The sequence below is a fragment of the Colobus angolensis genome, unplaced genomic scaffold (assembly GCF_000951035.1).
Source record: "Colobus angolensis palliatus isolate OR3802 unplaced genomic scaffold, Cang.pa_1.0 Scaffold212, whole genome shotgun sequence".
NCBI lineage: Eukaryota > Metazoa > Chordata > Mammalia > Primates > Cercopithecidae > Colobus > Colobus angolensis.
The window spans coordinates 205,268-228,248 of record NW_012115289.1 but is presented as its reverse complement, the minus strand read 5'-3'; the positions used below and the strand labels follow the sequence as shown (position 1 = coordinate 228,248).

General features: G+C 38.8%; 1 protein-coding gene across 2 annotated transcripts in view; it reads right to left on the bottom strand.

The window, feature by feature from the left end:
• The window catches only part of DEPDC1B (DEP domain containing 1B), a 94,660-nt gene that overhangs the window by 24,456 nt on the left and 47,223 nt on the right, over window positions 1–22,981 (bottom strand). For both annotated transcript variants that reach the window (XM_011942892.1, XM_011942893.1), the window contains exons 3-7: window positions 15,790–15,925; window positions 13,884–14,011; window positions 13,154–13,284; window positions 11,136–11,183; window positions 7,367–7,507 (exon numbers count right to left, since the gene is read on the bottom strand). In XM_011942892.1, coding sequence (XP_011798282.1) covers window positions 7,367–7,507; window positions 11,136–11,183; window positions 13,154–13,284; window positions 13,884–14,011; window positions 15,790–15,925 — 584 coding nt within the window. The remainder of the gene's footprint in view (window positions 1–7,366; window positions 7,508–11,135; window positions 11,184–13,153; window positions 13,285–13,883; window positions 14,012–15,789; window positions 15,926–22,981) is intronic.

Below are 22,981 nucleotides of genomic sequence, written 5' to 3'. Positions count from 1 at the left end.
AAAAAAAAAAAAAAAAAAAAAGACAATGGCACCCTCAAGAATCAACGAATATGATTAGCCCCTGGACACCATCTATGAGGGCAGCTGTAACGACGAAGACTCGTCAGCTGCTCCTGAGGATCTTCTCAGCAGAAATGAGGAAGATTTCTTCTCAGGGAAATGACATGTTCCCACATGACATCAACTTCACGTGACCCAGAGTAGATTCTGGAGAGTACAGGTGATGGGGAGGACTCTCCAGCTCCCTGCAAGGACCATGTGGAAACCAGATCTGAAAAGGAAGAAGGCACTGGCAATATATCAGCAACTGCCAGGGAAAGCAAGTGGATTCTGGAAAGGATAAGTGATGAGGAGGACTCTCTAGGTTACTTCTCATCCTGACAAGTCTCATTTGCATCATATGGGTCCTATTAGCACGGATATCTCCAAATCGGCCACTCTTCTATTACATAGAATAAATTTCTCATTACAGGGCCTCCAATTATAGTTATTTTCTTCCTTGCCACCTACTATAAAAGAGTCAGTCAACAGGGGGCTCTAGGGTCTCACTGAAATTGTGGTCAGCCTTATTCATAGGATCACAGAGTTCACTCAAAGAACAGAAAACTGGTTGGTGGCTAGTGGCTGTCCTAAGTTAATAAGTGGAGCACACCATCTGAACTTTGCCATTTTTGTAACCATCCTGACTATCCTGGGAATCTCACTGTTCACGAAACTCATTCTTGGTGTACATAATGTCAAAACTGTTCAACATGAATGATGTCCTGTGCTGATGAGGATGAAGAGACACCCTCACTCTCCAAAGCTGTTGGAAAGAACCTATCTAAAGGACCAGTGGAAAATTTTGTCTATTTTGTTGCTGTTGCATTAATTAACTATGAAACTGCACCTGCGCACTGTACCCTCTGGCTGAACCTGGGGCACCAGGGGCACTAAGAGGCCATCTGGTGGGGCAGCCCAGGCCACTCAGAGCACACAGGGCCACAGCAATGGCAACACTTGGCTGAAGCACTCCATGCCCGTGTCCTGGAAGCCACTCCTCACCCCAAACTGGCTGCCAGGCGTCATCCCACGTGCCAGTATCATTGATGCCACCACCACAGGCACGCTGGGGAAAGGCAGCTGCTGCGAACTGAGCAGCCAGCCAGGCCACCTGCCTTGGTTGTAGCCTGGACCCACTCAGCCCCAAATCCTGCAGCCTCCACCCACCTGGCCAGAGCGCCCCCTCTGCGAAGTTAGGCCCACAGGCCACACATAACTTGCCCAGAATATCCAGCTCCTGCCTAAGAGTCATGGGTGCATCTGGCCCCACAAGACCAAAGCTGGACAGCAGTGGCCACTCCCGACCTGACCTCTGCCTTCTGCAGTGCCCAGCATAGGCCTTGCTTCAAGGGCCCATGGCCTCTAAAGTGCTCAGCGCCCAAGGCCTTGGACATTTGACCACCAGGGACCACTGGCAAACTAGCAGGGGTGCCTCTAGGCTAGGTCCCTGGTGCTCCTTTACATAAGCCAGCCTGGGGAATGGAGACCTCAACAGCCGTGGGGATAATGTAGCATCCAGGTCTGGGATTTTAGGTGAGTGTGGTGGTATTGGGGACAGAAAACTGGGGCAAGTCGCCAGTGGATTTCTGGAAGTGAAGAGAAGTCAGGGGAAATGTCTGTCCCTGTCCTTACCCTGAATAAGCCAGCAGAAAAAGCCACAGGCCAGGGCATTCCTTTTAAAACCTGTATTATGCCCTCACCTAAGTACTACCACAATCATCATGTCCTTGAGTGCCTGCTATGTGCCAGCTGCTGTGTCAAGCTCTTTGTGTGTATCTGAACTTCACAAAGGCTTTATGGCAGTACTTAATAGCATTATCCCATTTCACTTCTGAGGAATCTGAGGCTAGGGGATAAATAACTTGCCCACAGCGAGGACTGGAATCCATGTCTGTTTCTCTCTAGAGCCTGGACAGGACTCCTCACCCCTGAAGTTACTCTCCTGCCTTCTCTATGGTAGGTACTATTCAGTTACTGTTCACACTTTACCAAGAGGAGCTGGCCCTGCTGCCTTCCTCGCCTCTTCTTTCCTTTCTTACTCTGGTGACTTCCTCTGGCCAAGAAAAGGATCTGCAAGACTGTCTGTCTACACCATGTAAAATGATTGAATTCTTCTGGAGAAACTGTGAAACAGACTTGGGAAGCATACAAGAAAGCTATGCTGGAGGCTTGGAAAAAGAGTAGCTGTAGGCAAGTACTGCGACAGAAGCTCTGCCTTCACTGTGAGAACATGCCAGGGGTGGCCTGCTGGAGGGAGACGTGTGGAGCAGAACTGAGTCACCCCAGCCAACCTCCAGACCTGGGAGGCCCCTACCAACAGCTTGCAGTCCTGGGAGTGAGCCCAGCTGAGACCTGAAGAGCTGCCCAGGCTAAATCACCAGCCTGTAGATTTGTGAGCTGAAAGGAGAAATGATAAAGAAAATGTTCTTGGAATTCATTTCTGGCAGTCTTGTGAGCTTTGCTTTCATTTGTTAGTGAAATGCTTGACATTTTTCCTTCACTTTATAAACATTACATGCAAATTACTCAGAATTCTAATTGAAAGTAATTTCCCATTAATGCAGGCTATAAAATACCATTTTATTTGAAACTATGCCTCGGAAATAGATAGTGTAGGATGCCCCTTTACACTCACAAATTATACCCACAAATCCAGGAAGCACAATGTTGGGTGTGCGAGACAGGGACTTAAAGCTACTACCAATGAAAATGTAGAAGAGGCACCTTTGGACAGGCCTAGGCAAATGGCAGAGAGTGGCATGCAGTAGTGTTTGCAGCAGTGAAAAATCCAATTATGGGACACTAAACTTTAAAAGCCAACTTTCACATAACTGCAATCTCTGGGTGACCAGCACCCTTCTAAGAATTTAATCTGCCTAGAGACCAAGCAATGGCCAAGAAGGAGGAAACAGAAGCACTGGCATGCATGGTCTGAATGAGGAAGCCAAAGAACTCACTGTCCTATCAGAGTTTTTTCCTTCCAAGTCAGATACATACAGCGGACCTCCTTTGCGACCACTTGCTGACCACACATTATCTGCAATCATGAATCTTGGAAATAAATCATTCCCAATGCTCTTAAAAAATAAAAATAAATAGGCCAGGTGCAGTGGTTTAAGCCTGTAATCCCAGCACTTTGGGAGGTCGAGGCAGGGGGATCACGAGGTCAGGAGATCGAGACCATCCCGGCTAACATGGTGAAACCCCATCTCTGCAGTGAGCCGAGACTGTGCCACTGCACTCCATCCTGGGTGACAGAGTGAGACTCCATCTCAAAAAAATAAATTAATTAATTAATTAAATAAAAATAAATAAACAAATAGCTTGTTTATTTAGTTATAGCCAGGTAATACCTAGACATTTCCCTAAATTTCCACCTTTAATGAATACCTAGCTCCACTTTATTCTGACAATCATGGTAGGCAGCAATCATTATGTTTTGAGGTAATTCAACATCCTTACCCCATCTGCATCTTTAAAAGCTCCAGCCAATAGAAAATTAGCTGGGCATGGTGGTGCATGCCTGTAATCCCAGCTACTTAGGAGGCTGAGGCAAAATAATCACTTGAACCCAGAAGGTGGAGGTTGTGGTGAGCCAAGATTGTGCCATTGCACTTCACCCTGGGCAACAAGAGTGAAACTCCATCTCAAGAGGAAAACAAAACAAAACAAAACAAAAACTCCAGCCATAGGCCCTGGGCTCTGAGAGCAGATAGCACCATCAGCAAGAACTTTGGACTAACATGAGCAAGAGCCCTCTGCCTGGTCAAGCACACAAACTAGGCACTCTGAAAAAAAAGAAAAAAGAATTGCTTTCCCTTAAGAATTACCATGGGATAGGGACCCTGACATAACTTGAAGAACATAAGGGCAGAGAGGTAGTAAGGCAAAGGTTTCACCACTCCAGAGGGTCTCCTTAAAGTCACTAGACAAAAGAACCATTGAATGGAAATCCTAACCTTATGGATGCTTCTAGGTTAAAAATCACAAGGGAAGATCTCAACCTATTGAGTTAAATGATCCAGTGCATAATCAATCTAGTGAATGTCTATGGCATTTTCTACATTTAACATTTAGGAGAAAGCAAACAGCAAAGAGCTATTATCTCAGTATTTCAGTCTCCTAACAAATAAACCAGGAGTCGCAAGCTCAACTGCCTATAGGAGCAGACAAATGAAATAAATAAGTGAAGAGCATCAAGTGAACTTGGCTTCAGAGTCTGAGAAGCAATCAGGAATATTAGAGATTTGGCAAACTGGAGTTCATGACCCTTGAACACTTGCTGCTTCTAGTGGAAGCATTCACTATGCAGCTGCAGCAGTCTGTGCCACCAAAAATTCAAGCCCAGGGCTGTCAGATCTTCTAAATCTTTTTAAAAAGCCAGAAATATGAATTCTTATGTGAATCTCCTATTTCTTAAGGACTGGCAATTTAATTAAATTCTCTTTTTAAAAACACAAGTCAAATCAGATGTATTCATGGTGAATTTATGTGGGCCATATTTGGCCTACAGATGAACAGTGTGGGTTCTCAGATTGTACAATCTACAAGTCACTCAATTTTCCAAAACAGTCTACCCTGCTCCTGTGGCCTTTTCTGCTTCCTATCTGCCTCCCTCTTTTCCTCAATATGCCAAATTACAGCATACTACACATCTCAACGGACTCTAGGTTGGGTGTGGAGTGTGAGTAAAGAATGCTACTCTATCTCAATCACCCCATTCAAGAGTCAGCTGAGCTCTGATCTCACTACAAGGAATTGCTATTTGGAAATGAAGATCAATTACAATGGAGTCATACTGGTAGGTCAGACAGCTGGATCAAATTAAATATTTTTTTAAATATAAGTAACAAATAAGTCTTTCATCTCCAAAACTGCCAAGTCTTTTTTTAAAGAACCTTTAGATGTCCTATCTCATGTATCAGTGATGACTACTGCTCTCATACAGCTTTGCCACCAAGCCCAACCATGCCACAAGCAAAGGAAGAAACCTCAAAAGAAGTTCATTAACTAAGCTGAACATCACTTCCATTGAAAATGCTGTAGAATTTTTAGCTTCTACACAAAGTAGGCTTATTATTTATTTTAATACTTTAATGACATCCTATTCCAATCAAAGTAAGTAAAAGGTTGAAAGGATGGGTCAGCTCCACTGGGATCCAACCTACATATCTAGATATTTACCCTTTCCCATAGACTCTAACAGGATTGCTATGTTAGATAATCTCTGTTCAACATATAAACAAACTATGGTCTTCTGTATCTAGAAGACCTTCTTCTTCCTACTTCCACTACGTAAGGATCTAAGAAAATAGTTTTCAACGTAGGATATCTCAAATATATTCACTTGAACAGGACTGGATTAGGCAAGGTTAATGTATTACCATCCACATGCATTAGTTTATTCATGCTGATACCTAAGGGCAATAAATTCCCCCAATCTGCCCATCCCATGCCACCCTAAAGCCTCTAAAGATGATACATTAGAGGGCAGCTGACTCTGATACCAATTTAGAAACAGCCAGCTTTCATTCCTAGTTGAGATCAAAATGAACAATTGTGATAAAATAAAGCAGTGACATCATAAATATAACTGATACAAATTTGGAATTTGTTTTTGAAAAAGTTTCCAAAACAGATTTTACTACAGAACATTATAAAAATAGAAAAAGAGAGTGAAATCTAAGAAGTTATTTTTAATACAATCTTCAGAACTCTTATTTTAACAGTGACATAAAGGCAGTAAGTGGCTGGTATGGTTTGGATATGCATCCCTGCCCAAATCTCATGTTGAGAAGTAATCCCCAGTGTTCAAGGTGGAGCATGGTGGAAGGTGATTGGATCATGAGGGCAACTTCTAATGGCTTAGCACCATCCCCCTTGGTGACGTTGTTGCAACTGTGAGTTCTTCCCAGATCTAGTTATTTTAAAGTGTGTAGCACCTTTCCTAACCCTTTTGGTCCTGCTGCTGCCATGTAAGATGGCTGCTCCCATTTTGCCTTCTGCCATGAGTAAAAGCTCCCTGAGGACTCCCCAAAGGCAGACACTGCCTCTTGAACAGCCTGCAGAACCAATTAAACCTCTTTTCCTTACACATTACCAAGTCTCAGGTATTTCTCTGCAGCAATGCAATTCCTAATACAGTAGCTGTAATAGGAATCTACCCAATTAGTCCATAAGCATACATTCATCATTAGGCATGACCCTCACAAGTCCATGGGCCCTCAATTCTCCTTAGTTGGAACCAAAATACCAAGAAGATCCAGTAGTCTCAAAACCCAGTAATAGGCCTAATCCTTTAATTTGTTCCAATATTGTTCTGTCGGAAAACACTGACTCTTATTTACATGATTGATAATTGTTGTATTTTGTTATTATCAGGAAATCTACAAAAGCTTAAAATCCAAAGTATTTCTCATGAGATCAAGTAACTTATTCACACATTGCTGATACTTTGTTACAATACAATGGTAGCATCCATAGTTTCCAAAATGAAAGAAAGACATAGAGAAGGAAGAGGAGGAAGAGTAAGCAAGGAAAAAGAAGGGAAAGGGTAAGACGGTTAAACCCAACAACATTCAAAAACAAAAGTATGCTAATTCCTACAACTTTACCTAACAGAATATGATACCCACACAATAATTTGGTCCTTAAAGCTTTTTTGACAAGAAAACAATAATACTTAATGAACAATTACAAGAACAAGAAAATCTGATTTCCAAGAAGAAAGGAATAACAGAACGAACTATAACAATAATGTTGATTGTTTTCCTTTGTACCATGTTTCTTTCACAGTGTAAATTCTAAAGTATAAATCTATATGAGGAATAGCTACAAGTTTTAATGAATGATAAAGTCAATATATTTATTTTATATGTCTCAAATTACAAAGTCCCACAAAAATCTGTTTCTTTTATTAAAAAAAGTTAGATTTCTAAATGAAAATACACCTCCCACACTTGACTATTCATGAAGTCATAGCCAGAATAATCGATTTAGCCAGGAATAGTAAATGTCAAACTTACATTCTCCTCTGCCAATAAAATTAATAACAATTTTGAATAACAATGACATACAGCATATTATATTCTTTCTTAAGAAACAAAACCTACTGGTCCTTGCTTTGAGTTTCTTGATAGAGCTTAACCACTTTTTTTTACTTCTTCACAGAGCAACAGAACAAGACTCTAGCTATGCCAAATACTCTATCAGTTTTTATTTTTAAAATGGTATGAGCTTCGGCTAATGGAAGTCTCAAGATAGTGAAAAATAAAACGATTAAATATCAGTGATGCATATATATGTTCATTATGTTCCAACTTACCCAGTACACTGACAAAAGCATCAAAAAGATGAAATGTAAGCAGAGGCTCTTTCAAGTGACCATAGTAATCAGCTATGGTTTTAAAGACATCTTTTTCAAATCCCAAGTACATAGGCTGCTTCAAATCAGAACAGTTGGGCCCTATTTTCAAAAACAGAGTGAAAGAGAAATATTAATGGAGTAATTACCTCTAAGTATTATTCTCTGTGAATATGCGTGGTGTGTAGAGATATTTAGATATTTAACATATACAGAAAAGTTTTTATGGGGAAAATCGACATTAATTAAATAGGCATTCTACATTGATATTAATTAAACAGACATTTTACATTTTGCCTACACACATATGCTTTATGTCTAAATTGAAATCTATTATAAAACAATGAAGAAAATCACCCGCTTACTTCCATTTTAAAGAAACCTTTCTTTTTAAAAAAATTCTTCTCAAAGGCATTTTTATTAAATGTAAACAATGACAATTTTCTTTGAAATACTCAACATTATCCTAGTCTTAATAAAGTTGATCAAGATAACAATTAGTTCACATTTGTAACAGACAAGTTATAAAGCAATTTTTAAAGCTTTTCATTATTTCATCATTGCTATATTATAAAATCCTACAGTCATAGAGTTGAGCAAAATAATCAATTTCTGCCTCTATTTCAGACTAATAAATATTTAAACTTAAATCCTTAAAAGGGGATTTTATATTTTGTCTTAATTCACTCTGATTATAAATTCTCTATTTGATCCCTGACCAACCATCAAAAGACAGTTTAATCAAGCAAAGTCATACTGCAAAGTTGAAGCAACTATTGAAACCCTTAAACAGTCTGCTCCCAACCATACCCTACTCCAGCAATAAGCAAGGAAAACATCCACTTGTGTATGGCCCAAAGAGGAGCAAGAAATGTTCTCTACAGAGTTGGCAACAACTGCCCCACCAATCCATCCACAGACCACAGATTTACACTGCCAAGTTGAGAGAGGAACTGGAGCTGCCTGCACCTTGAGGAAAATAGCAAGTGGTCCCATGAGGAACAGTGTAGCCAGCCTTCTCTATTTCCATTACAGCATAGAAGAAAGGACCACATCTGCATTGGCTAGTTCTGGCCCAGCAGAAGACTAAACAACTGTACCCAAATAGACCTCTATCCCCAGAGGAACAAAAGCAGCAGCCAAGATAAATTGAAAGGAAATTCTTCCTACAGAATCTCTGTAACTAAAGAAAGGGGATCAAGTTAAAAAGGACAGTAAAGCATTCCGGGTCTTCACATTTCGAGGTCACTGTGACAAGATCAAATGGTTTCTTCATCCTCCTCAAAGACTCTCTTACCTTTCAATATTTTGTTCTCTTCTTATAAAATAATTTGATTGGCTAAAATAATGAATGTTGTGAAATATCTATGTGTGTGGTACCACATGAATCCAGCAGCAAAGGTAGTTGCCATTTTGCTTGCCTCGTCCTCTGACATATCCCAAGCTTAATCAATTAAAATAATTAGGTTGATATTTCTCAGCAAGCAATACGCATTGCCTAGAATTATTCCCTGGCAGGATAAGTATGTGGTTCATTCTAAGCAGTTGTACCCCTTTGTGAACATCTCATCATCCTTCTTAAAAATATGCAAAAAAATTTTAACGATTTCCCTAAAAAAAAAAAAAAAAACCATGCATAGTGAGCCCTATGAGAGGAAGCCATATTTTTATGACATTTTCTTTCTCAGTTATCTTGAATTTTAATAATAATAAATTTTTTTTTCATAAATGTTATTGCTGACGGATTCTGGAAAAGAAATGCTTTGACTTTTCTGTATCTATTTTTTATTGAATTCTGGACATGTGCAAAGAAGAAAAACACAGTTAACCTGGTTTTGCATTTATGTAACCAGCATTGAGGCTGGCCAACAATGAATGTATACAGGCCCATGTGCACACGGGTGTGACAATAAACACAGATGGGCCTGAAGAGAAAGAGGCAAGCAGCACACGAACAGAAAAGGAGGCAACAGGCCTTCAAAATACCATACAATCAGCCTATCCTTTCTGTTCCCTTTTAGATGACTGTAATGCGAATCTGGACTTATCAAGGATAGGATGGACAAGAAACAGGTCGTGACTTTGGTGGACTCAAAGTAGATTTTGAGGGTCAACAGGAATTTCAGAAAACACAGACTTTATAAAGTTACTCAAAAGGGTAATCTTGCCCTTTGGCCACCTTTATTTGTTTGACACATAAACATCTTTACAGATATGCCAACCACTCATAAAGCATTGTACTTGATACATGTAAGACAAGTTCCCTTTTCCCAGCACTTGCCACCTAGTATCACGCTACCTCACACACATGCAGATCATTAATAATTCACCCCTCACATCTTTGCGCTCCATTGATAAGAAATAAGAGTTATTCTAAGCTTTCTGTAGAAGTTTTTTGGCTTTAGGTGCACATGTTGCTTGAGGGAAAATTATGTTCTTCACTACATTTCAGTCATCATTGAAAATTCAACATCATAAACATCTTACTATATATTTTACAATATATTACAGGCTAAATTGGTTATACTAGCTTCCTATGTTCATTCCTAGCTGATCAACTTCTAAATCCTTGGTTTGCCACTTCGGAAATAGGAAGTTTAACTTCCCATTTATACTTTCTATCTCATCATTTCCAACCCTAGACGAAGATGCAATTTAAATTTCATTTACTTCAAACAACTGAGCAGGAAGAATAAAAAGTACTTCCTCTACTGAGACCACAGTACTCTGCAACTCAGAAGTTCCAAAATTTTAACCAAAAACCAATGAAAATTTTAATAATTAAACCCAGAGAAACTTGGGATTCACACAAACTAATGATTACTATTCATATACAAAAGGATAGTACAGAATGAATAACACTCATTCAAAAAGCTATTCAAAATCATAGGATCATGTTCTATATATTACCACTAAGATTCCCCACATTAAGCTTAAGAGTTATTTTAGTTTCATTCTGTAATCAAACAAAACTAATTCCAGCTAAACCCATATTTTAGGGTCTACTAACTCACGAATTTAAAGAGAATTTACACCTATATCTGTAATGCTAGTCCTGTACAAAAGAAAGGAAAATAAACTACTACCTTGTGGTACCTGTGAGACTCAAAAGGCACTCCAGACCAAGTATCACTATTATCAGTCAGCCAAAAGAACCGGAACTCTTTCCATCAAAATTACTTGTTTGGGTTAAGCCACTGATCATTAAAATCCCTTCTTTGGGTTAACCCGTCTGAAAATTCCCAGAAGAGTGGTAGCGTTTCTCAGATACTATAACAACTAATGCCTTCACAGTACCTATGATATTCAATGATCTCGAAATCACACGCCTATGAAATGGATTTTATATACCTATAAATATCCTCACAGGGACCACTGTGGTCCAGGCCCTGTCATCTTACATCCAAATTACTGGAATAGTCTTTCTCGTTTCTCTACATGCAGGTTCTTCTCCTTCCAAACCATCCTTCATCCTGTGATGAAGCAATTAGAACTAGTGTGGATGGATCTACTAGAAAGTACAAGTACTAAATCCCTTTAAAATTGTTCTAGAATTCAGTCCTTTCACTAAGTCACAAATTTATCACTAAAAGCACAGTAGTCCCAAAATAATTAACTGCCAGTCTCACAGGTGTCAAATCAATGTTCAGGCCATTGAGCAGAAATTTTTTCTAATTTAGGGCACTAATTTCTGTTAATTTCACAAAACTGTCAGATAATTAGTACTTACAATTTGCCAAACACTTCATAGCTGACAGCACCCAATGAGGAAGTTCTTCTGAAGGAAAAATAAAAAGAAGAAGAAAATTTTAATTCAATTCCATATAACTCAAGAAATCATATACATACTTGGTATCATAAGAATGCATTACTTGCACAAGTAATGTGAACCATATCTGCTAATCACAAATCACCAATTTATGTAATTAGAACATTTAAAAGATGGAAATCTTTCCTTGGCAGCAGTGTTATAACATGCGCTTACATAAATCATGCCTACAGATTTCTCTAAGGACACAATGCACCTTTTAAAGCTATAGTAAAATATATATATATAGTAAATATATATTTACTATATATTAAAATATATAAATATATAAAAATATATTTTATATAAAATATATAAAAATATAGTAATTTATATATATAGTTTGCTCCAAACAAACCAAAAATCAATTATTTTAAGAATTAAAAGAAGAAAAAGAAAAGAAAAAATATTAGTCATCAAACACATTTGTGAAACGAGTCCACCAAACACCACCAGCCCCACAAAAAGGGTAATTCTGTAGGTGCAATATAAGTATCATTTTACGTGTTTCCATTTTCAAAATGCTTTAGGCCAAGAAAGTTCCACTTACATATTAATGTTAGGCTATTAGTATTAGGACAAGCTTTAAATAACAGTAACCTAACATTGCTACAAAAAAAATTCCAGCTGAACCATTTGGTACAGAATCTCTTCCCTCCAGGCCCTGCCACAGACATCTGATGAGATGGACTAGCACTCAGGCTGCCACTTCACCTTCTCTATTTCTGTAAAACTGCGAAGACACTTGTTGAATTGTGTTAGATCTAATGAATCGGAGTCTTGTAAAATGCTCTCTTCTTTCCTAAGATCTTACTTAATAAAATGAAAGATGATTGATCATCTAACTTATAACTAAAAGTATCAATTTGCTACACTCAGAGAATGTGGAGGAATTTTAGATGTATTTCAAAGGCTGCACTCTCCCCCTCATTCTATGGAACTTAATTTTGTATGTTGATATTAACTTCACAACTCATAAAGTCACCACAAACTTATTCTCATTGCTCTCCATTCCTTATATAGGGACTATAAAAGGAGAAGTGTTTCAGGTCTGAAGATAGGTTCTGCAGGTTCTGCTCCTGTCAGCAAACATGGCCTAGAAAAATCTCTTCCCCTCTCACCACTGCTCAGGCTATTCTGCTATATTCTGTCTGCTTCCCAGGAGCCTCCAGCCCTAAATTTAATCATATTTTTAAAAAGTCAAAAAGTATTATGCCATCTTCTCACAACCAAAGATCATCAAGTTCCAGCCAATTCCCAGCACCGAGGGTTTGAACTAAAGGAAGAACAAATCAATGAGCCCATCCAAATCTGGTCCTTATCCACAGAAAGATTTAAAATCAGTGTGGGGGCTGTGGTCCACTGTCAGTACCCTAACCACATTTGTACAAATCAAAAACCAGGTTAGGTGGCTGTTATATGTTTTGCTTTATTTTGTTTTGTTTTTCTGATTTGTAAACTGGCCTAGGGTGGGAAATATGAAAAATTAAAGCAACATCAACATTTTAAAAACTACCTTATTAAAAAGAACCAAGACTATTCCAGAAAATCTAACACAGAGAAACCAAAACAAATATGTGAGAATTCTAAAAGCAATCAGATCCCAGGGCCCACCTGAAAACTGACTCAAACTCTTAGTTATGTCTTGAATATTCTCACTTTTTAGAGATCTCCCTGGGAATACGGAACCACTTAATGCCCAAGGTGGCTAACACTGAACTAGCTTCTGGAAGGATTTTGCTGAGGCTCTCATTCCTAGATATTCATCTTCCTATGACATTGCCTTAATCCAAACAATTTGTTAAAAGGTATTAGAAAGAATATATGTAATGAAGGAACAAACTTATTCAGGGTTTAGGGAAGGGTCAAATAGGAGCTGATGGACCTATGCAGCCAATATATTGTGTCAATAAGTAACAAAATTATGTTTATGCACTTACTTGACTTATCATCAAGAATAACAACTCCCTGCTTGCTAACACTATATACATTATGGATGATGAACTTCGAATTGACAAGTTTGATGTCTAAAACTTCTTCCAAGGAATCCAGGCCAAGAATTTTCTGTAAACTAAAAGATAAGTAATTATATTAATTAGTTCTTTCTTTCATATTATATTTACTCAAAAACCTGGTACTACAAAAAATCAATCTTCATAATGCTTTATTTTCATGCACTGCACCCAATCTTTGTGGGACAAAAAGCGCAGAAATGGAGTACAATAAAACAAATATAAAAGATATCCTTTTGCTATTAACATTTTGCTTCACAGATTTAGTAACACGCCAAATGACGTAAGTAAAATTACTACAACACAAAAACTAACTTACCCAATGATAAGAAACTACTATTAGCATATCATCATGAGAAACAAAATTTTGCTGTATATGATTAACTTTATACAAATAGTACATCAATATCTAGGAGACCAAATTTTCTATTATGTATTTTATTACACTTAAGAACTTTTAAACTCCTAACTATTATGTAAATAGCAGGAGATAATCCCCAGAATTCCGCTAAACTATGTTGACTGAGCACAACTGCAAATAACGCAAAGTGGAGATTTTTATATATAATTTCAGAAAATTAAATATGCAGAGAGTGAAGAAGCAGCAAAATAGGAAACAATATCTCTAAAATTTCTCATTAATATCAAATGCACATACTATGATAACGTCATAGACTTCCATATCTCTTCTACATTGGCCTCTGTCAGCTGTCTGCGGTGGACAAGACGGCAAGCTGGAACCTCTCCAATAGCAATACTGTGACGCTTGTACCACATCTCAGAATTCTAATGGAGGGGGATGTAAGAAGGGAGGGAAGGAGAAACAGTAGAAACAGAGAGAATAAATATTTCAATATAAGGTGGTGTGATTTTTATGAGAAATGTCTTTGATTTGGTCACCTGTAATTTGATTTAAAATAATAATTAGAAACATAAACTAACTTTCTTTGCATGAACCTCAGAGAAGCGAAGAGTGATTCTTAAGACTAGGTCACATTATAAATGAATATTCATGAATTACAAAAGAGCTATGGCAATAAGTATGGCATTAACTAGCTAATTTTTCCTGTGGACGTTTCAACTAATCAGTGACATAGCAGTGAAATAAAAGTTTATTAATTAAAAATTAAGGAATACATATCTAAATTCACACACAGTACAGACTGACTATTGAAAATGAAATTAAAATGTATTACTTTTGAGGGTTGTCTATTTTTTTATAAGCAAATATCAAGTAAGTGCAATGTTCAAAAGTAGCCCCCAAATCTTAGGCATCTGCAAAAGGCTCCACAAGGACAGCTGAAGATGGCAAAAGGAAGAGGTTTTTTTTTGTTTGCTTTTTAGCATTACCTCAATCCTGGTGGTCTTCTACTGGGGATACTTTAAGGAAAAAATGTGAAAAAAAAAAAGAGGCAGTCAATTCTATAATGAGCTTAGGTTTTCCAAGACTAGAAGAATCTATCTTTGTTTATATATTTGGTCAGGGGCTATTCCACAATATTCCATGCCCTAACCTTCTTACCCTCAACTGGCAACAATAACAAAGTTTAGGAGGAAGAGACAAAGAGGAAAAAGAGTAATAAATTATCGAACATACAGGAAAAGGCGGTTACAAGAGAGTTTTAACAAAAACCTGCTCAGTCTGAACATACAAAAACAGCTGCCATATACAATTGACCCTTTATATCTATTGGTTTTGCATCTCTGCATTCAACCAACCACAGATTGAAAATATTCAGGGGGAAAAAATGGATGGTTTCATCTGTACAGAACATGTAGATTTTTTTTCTTGTTATTCCCCGAACCAGGGGTCCTCAACCCACAGGTCACAGACTGGTATCAGTTCATAGCCTATAAGAAACCAGGCTGCACAGCAGGAGGTGAGCATTGGGCAAGTGAGTGAAGCTTCATCTGTATTTACAGCCTCTCCCTGTTGTTCACATACTGCCTGAGTTCCACCTTCTGTCAGATCAGCCACAGCATTAGATTCTCACAGGAACATGAACCCTTTTGTGAACTGTGTATCTGGGGGATCTAAGTTGTGTGCTCCTTATGAGAATCTAATGCCTGATGATCTGTCACTGTCTCCCATCATCCCCAGATGGGACCATCTAGTTGCAGGAAAACAAGCTCAGGACTCCCACTGATTCTACATTATGGTGAGTAGCATAATTATCTCATTCTATATTACAATGTAATAATAACAGAAATAAAATGCACAATAAATGTAATGCACTTGAATCATCCCGAAACCACCCCCACCCCCACCCCAGCAGCCCTGGTCCATGGAAAAATTGTCTTCCACAAAACCCATCACTGGTGCCAAAAAGATTGGGGACTGCTGCCCTAAACAATACAACAACTATTTACATGCAAGAGTGAAAAACTGCAAGAGTCAGTCTTTCTTTGTTACTGGTCTCCCAGCTGTTGGCAGGTATGATTTTGTTTTGAAGTACCTTTAAACTATTGTTCATAAAGGACCACAGAGAGACAGACCAAGCCTAAGAGTTCATGGATGATTCTCTCTGCTGCCAGTCCCTCCGTCTTTCAGTTATGGCACTTACCATCACAACTGGCCTCACTAGGATGTTCTCTTGTGAAGTGCCTGGTGGGGGATCATTCCATTCTGGAAACTTAATAACATCCTTTTGGTATGGGGGTTTCTTTGGATATGGTTTCAGGGGTGAAGAAGGAGGAAATCTAAAACCCAAGAAGAAATTCTCTATTACTGCAGTCAGGGGAAGACACAGATATTTTAACAATAGTCTCCACTTTTGTGTCCCTGTAAAGTTATACAGTAATTACAAACTTCAGATAATAAATGAGCTCATACTTAATCAAATTATTACACATGGTTAATTGTACCCAACAATAACATGTTTTTTTTTTAATATTCATTCATTATGCCCATCAAATAACATTTATGGAGAAAAACAGGAATTGAATATGTGGCACATTTTTAAATAAATAAACAAAACTTGTTCTCTTATCATGTGATGTCCATGATCAAAGAGGTCCTTAAGGAGATGCTAGACTAGGCCATTTCTTTCACTGAGCTAAAATCCTTACTGCCTCATAACTCCAGCCAAAATGCATACATGGTGAGCTGCATATAGAAATTATTGGTAGAGAAATCCTCAGTAATACTTGCTAAGAAAGAATACATTAACACAAAAATCATTTGGCTTAATTTTCACTTGTATTACTATTTCTAATAAAGATTAATCCTTTTTCCATTGAATATCTAGCACTTCACACTGAGATTGGAGCTTTAGTCTAGAAACCCATCTTGGAGGGAGCTAGAAAGTGGCCATGTCCTTATTCTGCCCTTCCACACTCTCCCCTGTTCCTAGCCTTCCTGTGTATTGACAGCATCACTCCTTGGACTAACACCTAAAAGTTTAAATAAATTTTAATTTTTAAAACTGCTCTATACCATACCTGGTAAATAACAGAAAGGTGATTGAATACATAGTTTTTATCAGAGAATCTTTTTCTGTAGGCTTGTTAGAAAAGGATACAATGCATTACATTGCACTGCAAAAGCAATGTAAGAACTCTAGTTCTTAATGTTGATATAAAAGGCAGTGGGTTGTTGACTTTTATTTTGACTTTTTATTTACTTAAGCCAAAATAACAGCTTAAAAATCTTATCCATGTTATCCATAGAAAAAAAAAATCATACAAATAACAAAAGACCTTATCTAAAAGCAAATGCAGAAATAAAGAATTATAAAATGTCTATAGTGTTCAAGGAAAGTTTATATGAAGGTGAATCCAGAGGATCACAAACAAGAGTACTAAAGGAAACAGAATGTGTCACCTCAAAATATTCCTCTTTGACATAATTTTTTGGATCTAAAGGCCATTTGAAGCAAATACAGAAAAGCACTCTTTCCTCTGTCTAACAGCAGGAGAATTATTAATGTAAAGACAAAAGGTCTATCTTTCCCTCTTTCCTGCCTCAAAACAGTATGTAAATTCTCATTTACAACCTTTATCAGCTTAGAGACTGCACCAGAGGCATCTAAGCAGACTTTATTAGTTTCCCCATAAATTTACTTTCCCATCTTTGGAAGCCTTAAACTGCTTTCATGTGTCCTGATGCTTCTCTAAAATTTATTGCTTTTTGTTGAAGACCTGATATAAGCTGGGACTCTAAGGCACTGCATCTAGTTATTTTTCTCCCATGGAATGTGCACTGCACATATTAACAAACCTGCTCGTTTTTCTCTTGTTAATCTGTCTTTTCTTGCAGGAATATGTCCCAAGTATGAACTTCTGAAGGTTGACAAAAACTATAATTTCTCATCTTCAAATAGAGAAACACTTCAAAAATAGTCACAATAGATTTGAAAAGGAATGACTAGTGGAGAAAAGTTGCATTTCATCTTTTCTGAAAAGAATATCCAAAAACTATTTTAAACATCAGTTTGGGGTCAGTTAAAAAAAGAGAGAGATCTGGAAATCACTAAATCAAGTTAAAGATAGCTTAAAGTTTGGTAATCAAGTTACCAAGGCAGGTGTTCCCAAAAGATTCCAAAATATAAACTAAATGAATCTCTATAGCCAAAGCATCTTTCTTTGTAAATAAAGGGTGGCTTATAAAAGTCCAATTTTATTTCTTACAAGTCAACAATCCCAACAAATGCTCATTTCCAGACAAAGTACAGCATTTATGCATGTGTACGTGCACACACACTCATATACACATAGGATATTGAATGTAATTCCAGGAGTTCTCAGATCATCCACCTCTCAGTTCATTCAAAACTAAACAAAATCCCTACTCCCATCCCACCACTAATGCCCTCTGTTTACTCTCCCACTTCATCCCCTCAACTATGACACAAACATTTTCAGACCTGAGTTCCGGGCTTTCTCACAAACTGTCTATGTGTCTTTTAGAAAGTATAAGTCTCTCTAAATAATAATTCATTTATTTGTCAAATGAAGGAATTAAATTGGATGACCCATAAATTTTCTCCTAAGTCCAAAAAGATGCTTCTTATATTCCCATAACCAGAAAAAAAGTAATATCTTCCAAAGACCAAAGTAGAATTTGTTACGTGCAAAACTGTGATTGAAGAGATACCAGGAAATCACTTTTTTCCTCCACACTAAGAAGATGAGATCTTTGCTGTCAGTAACATCTGCAGTTACCAATAGAAGATGTGCTATCTATTTTCACAGCAGTCTGACAACTTTGCCTGAGAAAAAATGCAGAAGAGCTCCCTCCAGTGGAGTACTTCTATTTTGGGCACTGAAAGTTAGCAATTTAATCCTAACATTTTAATAATGTAATATTTCAACTGTTAAAGATGATCCAGTTCAAATGCCACATTTTTCACTCAGAGAAATTAGGCTCAAAAAAGGAAAGCAACTAATTTAAAAGCCTCACAACTGGCCAAGAGAACAAACCATCTTACACAAAGGATTTGCAAGCCTTTTATTAAGAAAATTATAAAAATTTTATACAAAAAAAAAGACAGTGTGCCCCCTAAAATTATAAAATTTTATTGAAAGACATTAAAGAAGAGCTAAATTAATAGCTATATTATGCTGGTAAATAAGATTCTATCTTAAACTCAGGCTCAAGCAATCCTCCTGTCCTCCTGTTCAGCCTCCCAAGCAGCTGGGATTACAAGTAGTTGCCACTATGCGCAGCTTAGTGAATAAGATTCCATATCATACAATGTTAATTTTCCCCCATGAAGATACATAGTTACAATGAAAATTTAATAAAAACATTAATATAAAAATTTTTATGAAACATGGTAAACTTATTCCAAGCCAGGCATGGTGACTCACATTTGTAGTCCCAGCTACTTGGGAAGCTGAGATGAGAGGATCACTTGAGGCCAGGAGTTCAAGACCAGCCTGGGCAATAAAGCGAGACCCCATCTCTAAAGTAAAAAAAAACAAGAAACAAGATCAACTGATTCTAAAATTTATACGAAAATGCAAAGGACCAAAAATAACACATTCTTAAAGAAGAAAAACAAAGTGAGGTGACTTGCCCTATCAGATATCAAGACTAACATAATAGGGCAATACTAACGACTGAGACCATACTTCCCCAAGTTCCGCATTGTTGACATTTAGGGCCGGATAGTTATCTGTTGTGGGGAGCTGTCCTATGCACTGGGGGATGCTGCTAAGTGCAAAGCATCCCTGGCCTCTACTCACTGGATGTCAGTAGCACCCTACACACAACACACACACCTGTTGTGACAACCAAACATTTCTCCAGACATTGCCAAATGTCTCCCGCAAAATGGCCCCCAGTTGCGAATCATGGGTCTAGACAAAGAGAATTCAAAACAAATAAACACTACTCTTTAGAAACATGATTTATGATAGAGCAGACATTACAGATCAATAGGAAAGTATGGACTGTTCAATAAATAGTAATGAGCCAACTGGTTATCCATTTGGAAAAAATGAAATTGCATCCTGGTTCAGCCTACCATATTTCCAAAGGTGTTTACAATCATACCTCCTAACCATATGCTCTTTTGCAACATGATCTTGCCCCTACTGTATCAAGAGGTAGAGTGTCTTTCTCTATCATCTCAAGTCTAGGTGAGCCCCCTATAATTGCTTTGATAAATACAATAAGGCAGAAGCACTAGCCTAACTGGCTAGAACTCTCTTCCTGCCTCTTGAAACTCTCACTCTTGTATAACTCATTATTATGAAGCTCCCTCTAGGAAATCAGCCATCTTATAAGAAGTATGACCACCATGAGACCACCATGTTGTGAAATATCTAAGCAACAGGAAGAGGCCCTAGAAGACGAGATACTGAAAGGAAAGAAACTGAGGTAAAGGAGCACCAAAATTCCAGATCTGCAAATAAACAAATATTCCTGGCGGTGGATTCTCCAGCCTCAGCAGCCCCAGTTAATGCTCACCTAAGCAACCTTCCAAAATTCATGATCCACACAATTCCGTAAAAACTACAATGGGCCAGGCACAGTGGCTCACACCTGTAATCCCAGCATTTTCAGAGACCAAAGTTGGTAGATTGCCTGAGGTCAGGAATTTGAGACCATCCTGGCCAACATCGTGAAATGCCATCTCTACTAAAAATACAAAAATTAGCCAGGCGTGGTGGCGTGTGCCTGTAATACCAGCTAGTCAGGAGGCAAAGACAGGAGAATTGCATGAATCCAGGAGGCAGACATGTCAGTGAGTTGAGACTGTGCCACTGCACCACACCAGCCTAGGCAACAGAATGAGACTCCACCTCAAAAATAAAGCTGGGGGCGAGGGAGGAGGGGGGTTCAAGATGGCCAAATAGGAACGGCTCCAGCCTCCAGTTCCAAGAGTGAGTGACACAGAAGATGAGTGATTTCTGCATTTCCAACTGAGGTACTGGGTTCATCTCACTGGGGCATGTTGGACCGTGGGTGCAGGACAGAGGGTGCAGTCCACCGAAAGAGAGCGGAAGCAGGGTGAAGCATCGCCTCACCCGGGAAGCACAAAGGGGAAGGGAATTCCCTTTCCTAGCCAAGGGAAACTGTGACACACAGCACCTGGAAAATCGGGTCACTCCCATCCTAACACTGCGCTTTACCAAGGGTCTTAGCAAACAGCACACCAGGAGATTATATCCTGCGCCTGGCTGGGAAAGGTCCCACACCCACAGAGCCTCCCTCATTGCTGGCACAGCAGTCTGAGATCTAACTGCAAGGCTGCAGCAAGGCTGGGGGAAGGGCCCCCGCCATTGCTGAGGCTTGATTAGGTAAACAAAATAGCCAGGAAGCTCAACCTGGGTGGAGGCACCGCAGCTCAAGGAGGCCTGCCTGCCTCTGTAGACTCCACCTCTGGGGACAGGGCATAGCCAAACAAAAGGCAGCAGAAACCTCTGCAGATTTAAATGTCCCTGTCTGACAGCTTTGAAGGGAGTATTGGTTCTCCCAGCACAGAAGTTGAGATCTGAGAACTGACAGACTGCCTGCTCAAGTGGGTCCCTGATCCCCGAGTAGCCTAACTGGGAGACATAACCCACTAGGGGCAGATGACACCTCACACCTCACATGGCCGGGTACCCCTCTGAGATGAAGCTTCCAGAGGAACGATCAGGCAGCAACATTTGCTGTTCAGCAATACTCACTTTTCTGCAGCCTCTGCTGCTGATACCTAGGCAAACAGGGTTTGGAGTGGACCTCCAGCAAACTCCAACAGACCTGCAGCTGAGGGTCCTGACTGTCAGAAGGAAAACTAACAAATAGAAAGGACATCCACACCAAAACCCCATCTGTACATCACCATCATTAAAGACCAAAGGTAGATAAAACCACAAAGACGGGGAAAAAGCAGTGCAGAAAAGCTGAAAATTCTAAAACTCAGAATGCCTCACCCCCTCCAAAGGAACGCAGCTCCTCGCCAGCAACAGAACAAAGCTGGATGGAGAATGACTTTGACGAGCTGAGAGAAAAAGGCTTCAGACAATCAAACTTCTCCAAGCTAAAGGAAGAAGTTTGAAACCACTACAAAGAAGGAAAAAACCTTGAAAAAGGATTTGACGAATGGATAACTAGAATCACCAAAATGACCTGATAGAGCTGAAAACTACAACACGAGAACTACGTGAAAAACGCACAAGCTTCAGTAACCGACTCGATCAACTGGAAGAAAGGGTATCCGTGATTGAAGATCAAATGAAAGAAATGAAGTGAGAAGAGAAGTTTAGAAAAAAGAGTAAAAAGAAATGAACAAAGTCTCCAAGAAATATGGGACTATGTGAAAAGACCAAATCTACGTCTCATTGGTATACCTGAAAGGAATGGGGAGAATGGAGCCAAGTTGGAAAACACTCTGCAGGATATTATCCAGGAGAACTTCCCTAATCTAGCAAGGCAGGCTGACATTCAAATTCAGGAAATAGAGAGAATGCCACAAAGATACTCCACGATAAGAGCAACTCCAAGACACATAATTGTCAGATTCACCAAAGTTGAAGGAAAAAATGTTAAGGGCAGCCAGAGAGAAAGGTCAGGTTACCACAAAGGGAAGCCCATCAGACTAACAGCGGATCTCTCAGCAGAAACTCTACAAGCCAGAAGAGAGTGGGGCCAATATTCAACATTCCTAAAGAAAAGAATTTTCAACCCAGAATTTCACATCCAGCCAAACTAAGTTTCACAAGTGAAGGAGAAATAAAATCCTTTACAGACAAGCAAATGCTTAGAGATTTTGTCACCACCAGGCCTGCCCTACAAGAGACCCTGAAGGAAGCACTAAACATGGAAAGGAACAAGCACTACCAGCCACTGCAAAAACATGCCAAAATGTAAAGACCACTGATGCTAGGAAGAAAATGCATCAACTAACGAGCAAAATAACCAGCTAACATCATAATGACAGGATCAAGTTCACACATAACAATACTAAACTTAAATGTAAATGGGCTAAATGCTCCAATTAAAACACACAGACTGGCAAATTGGATAAAGAGTTAAGACCCATCAGTGTGCTGTATTCAGGAGACCCATCTCACATGCAGAGACACACATAGGCTCAAAATAAAGGGATGGAGGAAGATCTACCAAGCAAATGGAAAACAAAAAAAGGCAGGGGTTGCAATTCTAGTCTCTGATAAAGCAGACTTTAAACAAACAAAGATCAAAAACAAACACAGAAGGCCATTACATAATGGTAAAGGGATCTATTCAACAAGAAGAGCTAACTATCCTAAATATATATGTATCCAATACAGGAGCACCCAGATTCATAAAGCAAGTCCTTA